The following is a 15,752-nucleotide window of genomic DNA, read 5'->3' as shown; positions in this document are numbered from 1 at the left end:
TGTTGCCCAGGCTGGTCTAGAACTCCTGAGCTCAAGCTATCTGCCCACCTTGGCTTCCCAAAGTGCTGGAATTACAGGCTTGAGCAATTGCGCCCATCAGTATCCCATAAATTTGTAGTTATTACATATCACTAAAACTAATGGGAAAAAAAGCATAGCAGTTCCTCCCATGCAAAAAAAAAAAAAAGTACTCTGCAAATTATTTTTTTTACTTTAGAGAACTACTAATATAAAGATTAAATAGAAATATAAGGAAGTTTTGGGGAAAAAAATTTATTTTCATTGCTCTTTTATTTTCACTCAAATTTTTTATTTGGCCATTTTACATGCATTTCAGACTATTTTATCCCAGAGAAACAGGGAAATACTTTTTAACCTTCATTATTATACTACTACTACTTGAACAAAATAATTATTAATGTGATAAAGACAAAATAGGATAAAATAATTAGGCCAGGCATGGTGGCTCATGCCTGTAATCCCAGCACTTTGGGAGGCTGAGGTAGGAGGATCACCTGAGCCCAGGAGTTTGAGACCAGCCTGCACAACATAGTGAGATCCCCATCTCTAAACAAAAGAGAAAATAATTTTTAGTTGACCCTTATTATAACTTTGATGTAAGTACATTACAGTACAATTTTTCAAGTCCACATATGAGGGAGTGGTTTTTTAATGTATGAATGAGGAATAATTACTTTGTTGGTTAACTATCTAAAGGGCCTGAAGGGGACAGGGGAGTTAGAGTGCCATTTCCTAAGAAACAGACAAGTATTCAGTGGATTTTACTGCAGTTACATAAAGCATGGTTCTAGTTCACTTAGGAAGCATCATAAATATTTGGAGATATAATACATTAAGTTCTTTTATGGGAATTCAGTACGATTATTTCTAGCATGGTTAATAGTGCCCATAAAGGAACTTAGTATGTTATAGCATGGGAGATATTTTTCATTCCTTCTGTATAATTAGCCAAATTCTTGACAGGCAAAATTGGGTGACCAAGGAAACCTCTCTGAATTGGTTAATCTCATCTTGACGGTGGCTGATGGAGACAAAGATGGCCAGGTTTCCTTGGGAGAAGCAAAATCAGCATGGGCACTTCTTCAACTGAATGAATTTCTTCTCATGGTGATACTTCAAGATAAAGAACATACCCCCAAATTAATGGGATTCTGTGGTGACCTGTATGTGATGGAAAGTGTTGAATATACCTCTCTTTATGGAATAAGCCTTCCTTGGGTCATTGAACTTTTTATTCCATCTGGGTTCAGAAGAAGCATGGATCAGCTGTTCACACCATCATGGCCAAGAAAGGCAAAAATAGCCATAGGACTTCTAGAATTTGTGGAAGATGTTTTCCATGGCCCCTATGGAAATTTCCTCATGTGCGATACTAGTGCCAAAAACCTAGGATATAATGATAAGTATGATTTGAAAATGGTGGATATGAGAAAAATTGTGCCAGAGACAAACCTGAAAGAACTTATTAAGGATCGTCACTGTGAGTCTGATTTGGACTGTGTCTACGGCACAGATTGTAGAACTAGCTGTGATCAGAGTACAATGAAGTGTACTTCAGAAGTGATACAACCAAACTTGGCAAAAGCCTGTCAGTTACTCAAAGACTACCTACTGCGTGGTGCTCCAAGTGAAATTCGTGAAGAATTAGAAAAGCAGCTTTATTCTTGTATTGCTCTCAAAGTCACAGCAAATCAAATGGAAATGGAACATTCTTTGATACTAAATAACCTAAAAACATTATTGTGGAAGAAAATTTCCTACACTAATGACTCTTAGTTCATTTGGACATAGTTACAATTTTAAGAAACTTGCCACTTTTAAAGAACTATTTTGAGCATTAAAAAAATGGCTTCAGATTCCTGCCAGTTACACAAAACTCCTTCCCCCAGGCCTGAGAAGCCACCAGTATGTGATTACTGAAGTAATGGCAGGTGTAAGATCAACAGGTCCCCAAGATGTCATTCCTGCCCTTTTAGAAACCCTGTTACATCTCCGATGCTCATTATTTAACTATTTTGACTGACTTTAAAAACCAATGCTGTGAAAAGCCTCATTCCATAAACATCAGTAGTGAGTCATCTGTAGATTTACCTTAGTCAAAATACCAATGCTGGAAACATTGTGTTTGCATTGAAGCTGCTGTTCAACAAGAAAATTTATAAATTTACTAATGTCTTAGCATGGTAAAGTTTGCACATTAACAGAAATTAAGACTGCAAAGCAGGTTAAACTTGCTCCTTTATAAACAGATGTTGGGTTAATAGCATGGTTTATTCTATTAAAGACTTATACACCCATTTTTAACCTCATTCAGCCATCAGCTGTTATGTGTAGCTTCACAATGTTTCAAGTGGTTTACTTCAAGAAATCTTATACTTGACAATACACCAATTTTATTGACTGAAAATGGATGAACTTTCCTAAAGATTCAAAGGGCCCATCTTAGCATTACACAGCTGACTTGAGCCCTTCAAAACTGACATCTTAAGGCCCAATCAAGATCCACATATCCTGACTTTGATCTTTGTGCAAGTGGGACTGTAAGTGCAAGACTAAAATAAATTATAGCAGACTTTTAAGAATAACTTTCCATTTTCAAACAGTATATATTCTGTGGGCCAAAGGGCTATTTCTTAAAGAGGCATGTAAATGTATTCATCTAATGTTTTTTTCCCCATGTAAACTTGATATTCAAGGTTTAATATTTGCTCCTTTCATATTTTCACACATATACTCAGATTTGGCATGTACCTTTCAACATCTCCATAAAATTAAACACCTTTTGGAGAAAAGATCCAGTATTTTCTGCTCAAAGGTTTCACCTACTTAAAGTGGATGTGTTAAAAATCTATGTGACCTTCACTGGACAGCTTTCTCTCAAAACTTTCCTTCAATGCCATGGATTAGCACCAGTTTTGTTTACTTTAAGGTACTTTTCCCATTAATCATCTGGTTATAATAAATGGATAGAAGAGGCCGGGCGCGGTGGCTCAAGCCTGTAATCCCAGCACTTTGGGAGGCCGAGACGGGCGGATCACGAGGTCAGGAGATCGAGACCATCCTGGCGAACACGGTGAAACCCTGTCTGTACTAAAAAATACAAATAACTAGCCGGGCGAGGCGGCGGGCGCCTGTAGTCCCAGCTACTCGGGAGGCTGAGGCAGGAGAATGGCGTAAACCCGGGGGGCGGAGCTTGCAGTGAGCTGAGATCCGGCCACTGCACTCCAGCCTGGGCGACAGAGCCAGACTCCGTCTCAAAAAAAAAAAAATAAATGGATAGAAGAAATATTTCCCAGTGATGGCTGGTCTGTTGCTTGCCAGATTTTTAGGAAGAGCTGTTCATCATACAACATAAGGGATAATGACTCCTGTCAGGTAAAACAGAAGCCCAAGAAATAACAACTTTTTCTTAAAAAGTTACGCTTGTTTTCTTGGAGGAAAAAACCTGTCAACTCCTTTGCTTTTATAAAATATTTCAGGGTATTTCCTATAAGGTTCGTAAGAATAAGAGCTTAACACAGAAGTAGTTTCTGTCTGTAAGTTTATTATCTTTATCTGAAAAATCATCATAGAAAATTGTTTGGTTTAGCTCTCAGCAGCCCGCTCCTGAGCTCTGAGGAAGCTTGCCTTCTTTTGAGCTACCCGATCCTTCTTCTGAGCAAGAGACATTTTGGGACGGTTCCACCTACAAAAGATAGGAATATATATTTTTTAAACCATAACTGAAGAGAATAGAGAATAATTTAAAATTTTAATTTTAATAAAGTTTATTTTAAGAGAATATTCAAGACTTTGCAATCACAAGGAGGCTAAATAATCCAAGTTCAAATACATTTACTTATGTATGATCTTAAGCTAACTTTCCCAAACCCCAACTTCTATAATGTCCTACTACCACAGGGTCAAAAGTCAAATAGAAGACATGTTAGATCCAGCAATCCCATTTCTAGGTATTTGCCCACATGTTTTGAAATCAGTTTGTCCAAGAGAGTGGCACTCCCATGTTCATTGCAGCACTATATATTAATAACAACAGATAAATGGATAAAGGAAATGTGGTATACATATACATAATGGAATATTACTCAGTCTTTTAAAAAGATGGAAATTGTCATTTGCAACATGAATGGAAGTGGAGAATATTGTGCTCAGTGAAGTAAGCCAGGCACAAAAAGACAAATACTTCATATTCATATAGAATCTAAAACAATGTAACTCACAGAAGTAGAGAGAAGAATGGTGGTTACAGAGGTTGGTGGGGGTGGTGGGTGCAAAGAATGGGCAGATAGTCAAGTATAAAACCTCCAAGTGGAGGAATATGGTTTTATTTTAGTTCTATTGCACAGCATGATAATATAGTATTGTACGCTTCACAATTAAGAGAATAAATTTCAAATGTTCTTGCCACAAAGTGTTAAGTATTTGAGGTGAATGTTAAATACACTGATTACTACACATTGTATTTGTAGGCCATCACATCACTTTATGCTTACATGTTCATCAAGTATTACTTTCTATTCCATTTAAAGATCAAAACATGAAAGAGCAACAAAAAGCAACTTTTTTGTCAGCCAATAAAAAATGCAGTAACCAGTACTTAGACTGTACTAGGATAGAAAGCCACCTCAGTAGTGTCTGAGGCTAACACATTTCTATCACCACAGTTACTTTTGCAAACCTGGTTCCCTTCGCTTCTGCCACATCATGCAGAGCTAGTGATCGAGTTTGCACAATTACACCAAGTCTGCCCCACGTGGGAACCACTCCCAACCTGTTTTCTTGAAAAGACCAAAAAAAAAAAGACGTACCTCTTCTTTTTAACTTCTTTCTTGGGCTTCTTTTCATAGACTGGATTCTCTCGTATAGCAGCGTGAGCTTTCTTATACATCTCCTCCATCTGAAACAAAGGAAAGCAAACAGTACTTGGTTTCATTTCATATGCCCTACTGTATTAATGCAACCATAACTTATTTTGTCCTTCTAAGTCAGATTCTCAAAAGGAACTAAACTAAATCAATGTTGGTAAACACTAACTTCTAATAAATTCCCAATTTTTGCCTTATGCAATGTGAATTATCGCTATTCATACAACTCCATCTTAAGAAAAAAAAAAAAATCAGGTCAGGTGTGGTGGTTCATGCCTGTAATCTCAAGCACTTTGGGAGTCTGAAGTGGGAGGATCACTTGAGCTCAGGAGTTTGAGACCAGCTAAGGCAACACAGTGAGACCTGTCTCCACAAAAAAACTAATTAGCCAAGTGGCAATTATTAATGGTGGCATGCACCTGTAGTCCCAGCTGCGGAACTACACTTGAGTCCAGGAAGTCAAGGCTGCAGTGGCACAATCACAGCTCACTGGACCCCCAGCCTAGGTGACAGAATCAGACCTCATCTCTACCAAAAACTAAAAAAAAAAAAAAAAAAAAAAATTAGCAGGGCATGGTGATGCACACCTATAACCCCAACTACCTCGGGAGCCTGGGCTTGAGCCCAGAAGTTTGCAATGAGCTATAATTGTGCCATTGCACCCCAACCTGGGCAACAGAACAGAACAAGATCCTGCCTCAAAAAAATAAATACATAAAATAAGAAAAGAAAAAGAAAAATCTGCAGGTACTTCTGAGAAATTCAGCCACACTTCTTGAGTCACTCTAAATCCAATTTTTGTTGGCAGAAATATTGCGCTTCTCATTTTAAAATGCTGTCTGGCCTAGATTCTTTCATTCAAGAACAAGTGCCAAAAGTATCAGTTAAGATGATTAATGTATGTGACCAAGAGTCACAACACTGACATAGCTTAACTGAGACCAAGGACTGGATACAGGCCAACAAGCAAATTCATCTGTCATCCCACAATCCCTAGGATTTTGTTTTCCATCTTTATTTCACAGGCCTTTTAAAGTAATTCCCAGCATTATGTACCAAGGACCTCTTCTGTCTTTCACTACTACCAATCCCTAGTATCTGGTGGTAATATAAGGCCTCTAGGACCAGAAAGACGTCAGAAATTTTCCTGAAAAGCCAACTGATTAGGTATGTTATTGGGCAATTTTTTGGTTTGTTTTTTGACACAAAGTCTCGCTCTGTTGCCCAGGCTGGAGTGCAGTAGCGCAATCCCAGCTCAGTGCAACCTCCACCTCCAGGATTCCAGCAATTCTTCTGCCTCAGCCTCCTGAGTCACTGGGATTACAGAAGTGAGCCACCATGCCCAGCTACTTTTTGTATTTTTAGCAGAGACAGGGTTTCACCATATTGGCAAGGCTGGTCTCGAACTCCTGACCTCAAGTGATCTGCCCGCCTCGGCCTCTCAGGTCCAGGGATTACAGGAGTGAGCTACCATGCCCTGCCAGGGCAATTTTGTTCTAAAACTCACTGGGGAAAAAAAAAAAAAAAAGGTGCAACTCTCCGAATACCTAATAATTATAGCCCACTACAGACTATGTCACAGTAATCCAGGTCTCTAAAATTATTCATTCAATGTGGAGATGTGATTACTACATGTATTTGCATAAAGATTATTAGTAAAGGAAAATAATGCAAAAATGCTCACTGCATTTGAAACCTCAACTACCTATACCCATTTTGAAAGTTAATTTCCCTACCTCTTTTAGCACTCTACTATAGCTGTTCACTAACAAATAACGAATCCATTTGATGACTTCATATATAGTCATTCAACAAATCTAAGCAACCCAGTTCCTTCCAAGACATCAGACAAGTAGACATGTAGATAATGCCATGAATCAGGTAAAGACCACTTCCTGTTAGAGACACATCAGATGTCTGCATAGGATTTCAGCAGGCACACTGAAGGATAGAGGCCACTGTAGATAAAATTAATGAGCCAGCTAGAAAAATACATTAGCCAAAAAGTAGTCTAGCTGAAGGAAGGCTTGTATACAGGAAAGCATTAGGAAGTAAACATCTGAAAGCACAAACTGTGAGTCTGAAAGTTCTGAGCAAGTATGACATGACTACATCAAGATATAGGTTAGGAAGTAAATTTTGCAGGACTAACAGAATCATAATCTAAAAGTAAATGACCTCTTTTCTTTACCAGGATGAAGTCGTAAGTAACAAATAAATAAAACGCAGTAAAAATTAACGTGCACCTACATTACTGATAAAAAACTACTCTTCTTTTCCTAACTCAGAACTCAAGCTATGTATTTATTCAGCCTTTACACTGTGTCCAAAGCATAGAAATAACAGAAAGTGATCATTTCCCAACTACAACTCTGTTTTTATCCAAAATAGAAGCTACTACACACTAACAAAAAAGGACTTGGGTCAGGCACAATGGCTCTCATCTGTAAGCCCAGCACTTTGGGACTGGTTCTTGCATACATGACTCCCCTCATTTCTACAACATCATGCAAACCCAGTGATCAAATCTCTTTTCCTGTGTACATGTCTGAGATAACTGGAAAGCCCAGAATATAGCACACATATGCTACGAAGAGCTTCCCTCCCAGATGGTACCAAATAAGTGAAATTTATTATCTAGCACCTCCTATCAAACAAAGCAGATTACAACTATGATTACAGGAATGACATTTACAAATACATAACAGCCAAAGCATAAAAGGTAGCCAAATCTTCAGATACTTGAAGTCTCCCACACCTGAGGATCTAAAAGATTACTAAAAGAATGTTGACACGTCTAGCTCAGTACTACCCTGAAACATGCCTATATAACAATGTTACCTGCCCCCAAAACAAGTAATAAACCTATTTCTATAAATTAACCAATATAGACATTTTTAGGTAAATGTTTTACCATGTCTGGAGTTACACTGTTCTTTATGTATTGAGAGAACTGTTTCTTGTAAGCATCTTCATCTTCTTCCATTAAGTAGCGCATATAATCTGCAACATTCTGGCCCATGATGTGCTTCCGGTGTACTTCTGCATTAAATTCCTTGCTTTCAGAATCATAACCGGGGAATCGTTTGGTACTAAAATTAAGTTATTCATATTTTAGTATAGACTCACTTAACTTAGTTTATGAGTAAGAATTTACTTCAGTAGCTGCCATCAGTCCCGTCTTGAAACAATTATCGCATCATATGCAACCAAAGGACCAACTACTGACTGCTCAGTTAGTGGGGTATCATCATTCAGCAGCTCATCTCTGAATTCCAGGACAGAAATGAAATTCATGCTACAAACACCTTTAAAAGCCATTACCAAGGCTTTCTACCACGCAAAATTAGTTATCTAGCACATTAGCACAGGAAGGAGTTTCAAAACTTATACTCTAAATCCTTTAATTTTCAGTGGGTATATGGGAATAAGTGATTTGTCCAAGATCACAGTTAATGAAATTGTCAAGTGAGAATGCTCTTGGTGTACTTGCAACTAACTCCCCCCACCCACCTCCACATCATAAAAGCAAAATTTCAGTTGGGCTGTATTTTAGGCTTACCAAAAATTACTATTTCGTGGTTAAATCACCAAATACTAAAATGTTCCTAAGAAGTTAATAAATCAAGATGCATAGACTCAACAATAAAAAATACCATTAAACCAATAGAACTACAAATTAACCTACTTAACTTCCCAAAATGGCCTACAATCTTATTCCTAGTTGCAGGTTTAGAAATCTCTCATAAGCCTTTTCCTCAAACTCCTTATCAAATTCTAGGATCCACCTTTTTGCATAATTCAGCAAATCATTTTTTTTTTTTTTTTTTTGAGACGGAGTCTGGCTCTGTCACCCAGGCTGGAGTGCGGTGGCCGCATCTCAGCTCACTGCAAGCTCCGCCTCCCGGGTTCACGCCATTCTCCTGCCTCAGCCTCCCGAGTAGCTGGGACCACAGGCGCCCGCCACTTCGCCCGGCTAGTTTTTGTATTTTTTAGTAGAGATGGGGTTTCACCGTGTTAGCCAGGATGGTCTCGATCTCCTGACCTCGTGATCCGCCCGTCTCGGCCTCCCAAAGTGCTGGGATTACAGGCTTGAGCCACCGCGCCCGGCCAGCAAATCATTTTTATTCTGATTGAAAAAAGAAAGTACATGGAGAAAGAGGATGGAGTTGCTCATTGCTAATAAAAATTAAGTCATATGCAAAAGGTAGTGGTTTCAATCCCATCTCTTTAACTGGCCCGAAAAACCTGGACAAATAACTCTGAGCCTCTGACTCTTAATTTGTAAAATGGGCTATAATTCCCTCCTGCCCTACCAGGTTTCTCCTGCATGGTACCTAGGCATACAGGAGGCATTCAATGATAGCTACTTTAATTCAGTTATCCCCACAACCCAACTAGTTAAAAACAGGGAAGTACCAGAATCCAGGCACCAAGATCTTAAATAGTATTCTTACCTGTGAGGGATAGACAAGCCTCCATCCACAGCTCCCTTCAGGGCGCCAAAAACTTTATTGCCAGTGGTAGTTCTGGCAAGGCCTGCATCCAAATAGCAGGTAAAGGCACCTGGCTGACCATCAATGCTTTCCACATTGTATTCATCGCCAGTCACCTCCACTTGGCCTTCATAGATCTTGTCCATGCCAAACCTATTGAGAAGCTATTAAAGAAACCAACGTAAATGCTGGTTTGAATTATTCAAGCTGTTCTAAAATTAAAATAGCTTATGTCATAACCATAAGGACCACTGACATCTGGAAAAGAAAATTTCCTTCCACACCCACCCCTTTCACCAGATCCACTTGGTCATGAATTTTTAAATGCTATAAAAAGAATCTTAAAACATTCAATTTCACCTGAAACAATTTTGTTTTATGACTTCTACATCTTTGCTACATGTCCACACTTGACTTATGCAGCAATCAATGAAAATGCATAAATCTGATTCTTATACTTACTCAGGGAGGTTATCTCCACATCCAGTATATTTGCTTAGAATAATTCATCAACTAAGTATTTTGATGCCATAACATGTAGTTTAACTTAATCTGGAGTAAAATTTTAAGGGTAGAATCCTGGACAAAAGGAGCATCATTCGTGGCTCTATTCTCCAACTACATTATGTTAACCTGAGCCACTCCTCTGCTGGTACACAGTCGCCTAGGTATGGTTCCACAAGTAGTGCCTTTAAACCAAATTGTCCCCATGACAATGTCCTCTCCATTCAAACGTTGTTTATAACCAATGATGTGGGCTGTGTCATCAACCTTGATGCACATGCTTAACAATTCCATTGCAAAACCAGGTCAAAAACTGAGATAATAAAAACAAGGCAAAATCCCATCTTCATCTGCTAGCAAAATAGAGCATATACAGCAAACACTGCCAACCAGATGGAAAAATGTTTAGAACAAAAATGAATCTTCCTATCAGTGACCACTCTCCAAAACACTAAGATTCTCTCTTTTTTTTTTTTTGAAACGGAGTTTTGCTCTTGTTGCCCAGGCTGGAGTGCAATGGCGTGATCTCAGCTCACTGCAACCTCTGCCTTCTGGGTTCAAGTGATTCTCCTGCCTCAGCCTCCCAAGTAGTTGGGACTACCAGCACACACACCATCATGCCCGCCTTTTTTTTTTCTATTTTTTTTAGTAGAGACAGGGCTTCACCATGCTGGCCAGGCTAGTCAAACTCCTAACCTCAAGTGACCCACCGTTCTCGGCCTCCCAAAGTGCTGGGATTATAGGCTTGAGCCACTGTGCCCAGCCAAGATTCTCCAGTTTTAATGTGCATATAAATCACTTGGTACATACTATTAAAATATAGATTCCAGAGGGTCTAGAGTGGAGTTCCCACAAGTCTGCATTTTTAATGTTTGCCAACATCCAGAATGTATACCTAAGTAGCAAGTAGTCACTAGCTACAAGTAGATTTTCTTTTTTTTTTTTCCTGAGACGGAGTCTCGCTCCGTTGCCCAGGCTGCAGTGGCCGGATCTCAGCTCACTACAAGCTCCGCCTCCCGGGTTTACCCCATTCTCCTGCCTCAGCCTCCTGAGTAGCTGGGACTACAGGCGCCCACCACCACGCCAGGCTAGTGTTTTCTATTTTTTTTAAGTAGAGATGGGGTTTCACCATGTTAGCCAGGATGGCCTCAATCTCCTGACCTCGTGATCCACCCATCTCGGCCTCCCAAAGTGCTGGGATTACAGGCTTCAGCCACCATGCCCAGCCAAGTAGATTTTCAAATACAAGTTTATATACTGCTAGAACTCAACAGTCGCAGGTTGCTAGTGGCAAAACCACTGCACAGCAAATTACAGATTTGTGTCATTGCAGAAAAGTTTATTGGAAAGAGCTGACCTAGATAGATCCATAAACAGGGCAGAAAACTGGAAGCAGGCACTCTCCTGAAGCACAACTGAAGCTATCTTATCCATTTACAGACATCTTACAGAAAACTCTCCAAGCAATGAGCCACAAACTACATCAATTAAAGTCATCTTGTACATACCCTGCGGGCCAGCAGCAGGCCAGTACAATATGCTGCAGCATAGTTTGTCAGGCCAACCTTCACACCATATTTTGGCAGTTCGTGTGCATATGCTGCGCAGACTATCATATCCCCCTCTATACGGGCATAAGCAATCTATAGTAAGAGAAAAACTAGGTTAGTAATCTGTTGCTTTCACTCTCTCATTACATCTTAATGATTTCTTTTCAAAGGAATAAAAAAAACATTGATGGACATAAATGTGCATCACTTAAAATGCTTAAGACTCTTAGCTGGGTTACTAGTAAATTAGAGGTACTTAAAAAGTCAAAGAGGAATATCCAAATATTTCAATCATCTTTTGAACTAAACATAACTAAATTCGGCAAAGTCTCAGGAACCTAATGTTTAGTTATCTGAACTTGAGTACGGAGGAAGACAATGCCTTCACAATCAACAAATTATTGGCCCAGAACACAGGTGTGCCTACCTGCTACAAAATTCAATAAATCTTAACTCTCAGAATTTCTCCTAGTTGTAAAAGCCCAGGATTCTAGCTTTCAGAGTCCAGTGAGAGTGCTCCTGGTACAAGAGCAAACTGACACTTCCTAAAGGTCTTTCATGCGGGAGCCACCTTTGTATATTTTATTAAAACCTATTTCAAAGAATAAGCAGAACAAGCTTAAAGCCCTGTTTAACTCGCAACTACCTCTTCAGTGGTTAAGTGGCATACAAGGCCATATAGGAAAAATAAGGACAAACCCTATTCTTCTACTGGAATTGGGATGGGCAAGAACTTCTTACTTGCTTCTAATCTCCCCATCCCACACACATAAAACAAATCAGTCTCTTGCTCCGTCGCCTAGGTTGGAGGGCAGTGGTGTGATCTCACTTCACTGCAGCCTCAACCTCGGGGCTCAAACAATCCTTCCACTGAGTGGCTGGGACTACAGGCGCGCCCCACCATGCCCAGCTAATTTTCTTACATTTTTTGTGAAGACAAACTCTCACTATATTGCCCAGGCTGGTCTGAAACTCCTGGGCTCAAGCAATCTTTCCAAAGTGCTGGGATTACAGGCATGAGCCACCGCGCCCAACCAAGAGCATTTTTTAAAGTACCAATTTCCCAGGCTCCAATTCTAGACTTACTAAAAGGAAAAGAAATTATTCACTGAATGCTTTTGGAGGTGCTAGACAGCCCTTCTAACACACACACCATGTGCTTTGCTTCCCAAGCACAATTTCTCTAGCAGTAAAAAAAAAAAAAAAAAAAAAAAGGGGGAATGTCTAGAATATAACTTACCTGACAAATGATATCTCTGTTTGTTACACGAACTATCATCCTATATTTGGGTGTGTTGTATTTATTTTTATCTTGTATCACCAAGCGTTTCCGAGCATAGTAATCAGTTTTACCCTCTGAGAAAGAAAAAAGTAATTTTAGAAAAGATATTCCACTGCATCTGCAAAGCAGATTAATATTGTAAACACAAAAAGGTGACAGTACCTCGTCGTCTTCTAAATTTCACTTGGTATCTCTTAAAGTAGGCCTTATTCTTAACAACTTTAACAAACCCCTTAAAGAAAAAAGGATGTTATTAAAACTTTGATAATGTCTTAGCCTATGATACTTTTGACATGAATTAACCATGTAACAAAATAACACTCGAACTTCAAGAGCAAAAACAAACTGTCACTTGCAGAATCCCATGTTTCACAAGCAACTAGGGTTCAAAAATGTTTTTCCTCTACTTTCCATGTCACAGACTGATAGTTTTATAAAACACAATAAAAACGAATCATTAGAGAAATATGGAATAAAAGAAACATACAAAATGCAGATCCCAATTTATTACATTTAAAGGTATAAAATTATTGTTACATTGCTTTCAAACGGTTTTAAACGCTCTCAATTTCCGTACTTTTTTCTTCGAGGACCAGCACCAGCAACTGTGCCAAACTTTTGCGAAGCACTGCTCTAGACAGCAGTCAGTGGCGCCAAACGTCAGTCTGTTCGGAACACGCTATGTCCCACTTCGAAAATCTAGCCTCAAATAACAACTACATACCTCTCTCGCTTCCCACGTATGTTTTTCAAAAGTCTAAATTACCTGCCACAAAGCTTAACTGGGTAAGAGCACATTCAGCAATAATTCCCCACTAAAACAGCACTGTTTCCCATCAGCTAAAGCAACATTTCATCCCACCCTTGGGGCCCTACCCCAATAATTAATAACTCGTCCGGCGACGGCCTCCAGAGGAAGAGGCAGGAGGCACGTATTCCACGTTAAAGGAGTTTCCGGGGCCCAGGAACACCTCCGCCTCCAAGCTCCACTGACAATTTCGGCTTCAAAGCCACTTGCTCGGCCCACCAGCACAAGCTTCCTAAAAGACTCGCCGGCTCCGACATTCTCCCGGAAAAGCCACGAAGTACTCGGTACTCGGAGCTCGAGCGGGACACGAGGACCTGCAGCCCCCCTCCATTCCGGCGTTCTCCAGCTAGGCTGAGGCCGACTGCTTGCGACCTCTCACGCCAGGCCGCTTGCCAGCGCCCCTTCACACTAGACGGCAGTATCCCCACTCAGGCCGTCTAAACTCACCCTTCTCCCCAATCCGCAGTCCAAGCTCTCGCTACCCTTCTTCGCCAACCCCTCCCCCCAAGTTCGCGCACCGGGCGGCAGCCATTTAAGGCCACGCTGGGAGCTGCACAGCCACGACCTAGTCACAGCCAGCAATCTAACGCCATCCGGCCCCTGCGACGCGCGACACGGGCGCTAGGCTGGCGTACGGACAAGAAAAGGGAACCTCCGTGTATCTAGAGCCCCGAGACCGAGGCATAAACTCACCATCCTGCGGAACAGAGACCCGCGTCCGCGGCTCGACAGAGACCTGCAGGCCCAGCGGCGCTAGAGGGGGGGGGAAAAGGGCCACAACGCTTGCGCAGGCGCAGTATGTAGCGCAGGCAGTCACGCCGGTGACGTGTGGAAGAGAGAAGGCGTCGGCCACAAAGCGTTTTACGTTCCGCCCCCTGCTGGCAGGAGGGTGAATGCCTGCACAAGCTGTCAAGGTTCCAACGCTCGGGGTATCTCACACGATCCGTGCGGTGAGGAGGAGCAGGGAGGATTAGTGGAGCCTTTCGCTTTCTTTTCTACAGCGTTTTTGTTTTGTTTTGTTTTGTTCTGTTCTGTTTTGTTCATAACAAACGTATTTTGCTTTTCTAAGCAGGAAAAAAAAATTAAATAGGGCAAGTTTGCTTGGGAGCCCTCTTGCCTTCTCTGGGCTACTCATCCTGGTCCAAGAGCAAACGGACCCACCCTCCCATCTCACCCCCAGGAAGCCTTCCCTGAGAGCCCCAAGCCTGGGATAGGGGCCACTCCTCTGCCTTCCTACGGCAGCTTTCTACCGGCTTCAGCCCACCACAGACTGTCAACTTTCCGAGGGTGGGCCCTGATGTCCACCTCTGACTCTCCAGCACCTAGCAGGGTATCAGCTGCTCACCATCAGAGCTGGAAGAAGGTACGGCCAACCAGGATGACAGGGTTAAGTGACTCCAAAACACTGCCACTAGGATAAATCAGAATTAGGGTGCCAATTACCTCTGATTCCAACTTGTAATTCCTTATATAACAGGAAAAATAAACAGAGTCCACTATGGCCGATGTCAACAGAGCTCTAGAGGAGAAAACTTAAAACACTTCTCACAGGAATTGTGATTTTATTTTTGCAGGGCCACCTTTGAAAGTGTAAAGAAAGACGTATTCAATTCGTATTTATGGAAAATATTTAAAAACCTTCATTTTGGTGGATTATCAAGTTATTAGCCTACCAAAAGGGCTCCATGTCTTGGTCAGGCCTTGCTTACATTGGAGGCAAAAGCATCAGGAAGGAAAGTCTGCCTGGATACAGGCCCACTCCTAACTTTTGCGTGTTTTAGGACAAGGGTTCATGGGAAGACCCACATACCATTCATCTGAATATTTAGAAGTCATAGGCCGGGCACAGTAGCTCAGGCCAGGTGCGGTGGCTCACGCCTGTAATCCCAGCACTTTGGGAGGCTGAGGCAGGTGGATCACGAGGTCAAGCGATCGAGACCATCCTGGACAACATGGTGAAACCCCATCTCTGCTAAAAATACAAAAACTAGCCGGGCATGGTGACACGCACCTGTAGTACCAGCTACTCAGGAGGCTGAGACAGGAGAATCATTTGAACCAGGGAGGCAGAGGTTGCAGTGAGCTGAGATCGTGCCACTGCACTCCAGCCTGGCGACAGAGTGAGACTCCGTCTCAAAAAAAAAAAAAAAAGAAGTCATAAAGCAGGCTGGACGTGGTGGGTCAGGCCTGTAATCCCAGCACTTTGGGAGGTCAAGGCAGGAGGAT

The 15,752-nt window shown here is 41.2% G+C and overlaps 2 protein-coding genes and 2 non-coding genes across 11 annotated transcripts in view; 1 reads left to right on the top strand and 3 right to left on the bottom strand.

Moving 5' to 3' along the window:
* The window catches only part of FAM69A (family with sequence similarity 69 member A), a 132,259-nt gene extending 118,812 nt beyond the window's left edge, over positions 1 to 13,447 (top strand). For 4 of the 5 annotated variants that reach the window (XM_025353492.1, XM_025405887.1, XM_025353484.1 and 1 more), the window contains one exon: positions 985 to 2,995. In XM_025353492.1, the coding sequence (XP_025209277.1) occupies positions 985 to 1,797 (813 nt within the window). In that variant the 3' untranslated portion in view covers positions 1,798 to 2,995. Of the gene's footprint in view, positions 1 to 984; positions 2,996 to 13,308 lie in introns of those variants that run through there. The other variant, XM_025353499.1, reaches the window with a different exon arrangement.
* On the bottom strand, positions 3,546 to 14,320 carry RPL5 (ribosomal protein L5). 4 transcript variants are annotated; one of them, XM_025353518.1, is made up of 8 exons: positions 14,220 to 14,308; positions 12,881 to 12,950; positions 12,677 to 12,792; positions 11,395 to 11,529; positions 9,344 to 9,546; positions 7,801 to 7,978; positions 4,826 to 4,918; positions 3,546 to 3,706 (listed from the first exon to the last, which is right to left on the bottom strand). In XM_025353518.1, the coding sequence occupies exons 1-8, from the start codon at positions 14,220 to 14,222 to the stop codon at positions 3,614 to 3,616; spliced, it is 891 nt and encodes a 296-aa protein (XP_025209303.1). In that variant the 5' UTR covers positions 14,223 to 14,308; the 3' UTR covers positions 3,546 to 3,613. The 4 variants fall into 4 exon arrangements, with proteins under 4 accessions (XP_025209303.1, XP_025209298.1, XP_025209306.1 ...); XM_025353513.1 differs by having other exon boundaries at positions 4,830 to 4,918; XM_025353521.1 differs by lacking the exon at positions 12,881 to 12,950 and having other exon boundaries at positions 4,830 to 4,918; positions 14,220 to 14,320.
* On the bottom strand, positions 4,622 to 4,752 carry LOC112615919. Its single transcript, XR_003117509.1, has one exon. It is a non-coding gene; the product is annotated as a small nucleolar RNA SNORA66 (small nucleolar RNA).
* Positions 8,051 to 8,145, bottom strand: LOC112615855. Its single transcript, XR_003117486.1, has one exon. It is a non-coding gene; the product is annotated as a small nucleolar RNA SNORD21 (small nucleolar RNA).
* Positions 14,321 to 15,752: the final 1,432 nt, after the last annotated feature.

Source organism: Theropithecus gelada, chromosome 1, assembly GCF_003255815.1.
Source record: "Theropithecus gelada isolate Dixy chromosome 1, Tgel_1.0, whole genome shotgun sequence".
NCBI classification, from domain to species: Eukaryota; Metazoa; Chordata; class Mammalia; order Primates; family Cercopithecidae; genus Theropithecus; species Theropithecus gelada.
This window is presented reverse-complemented; position numbering and strand designations above follow the sequence as displayed.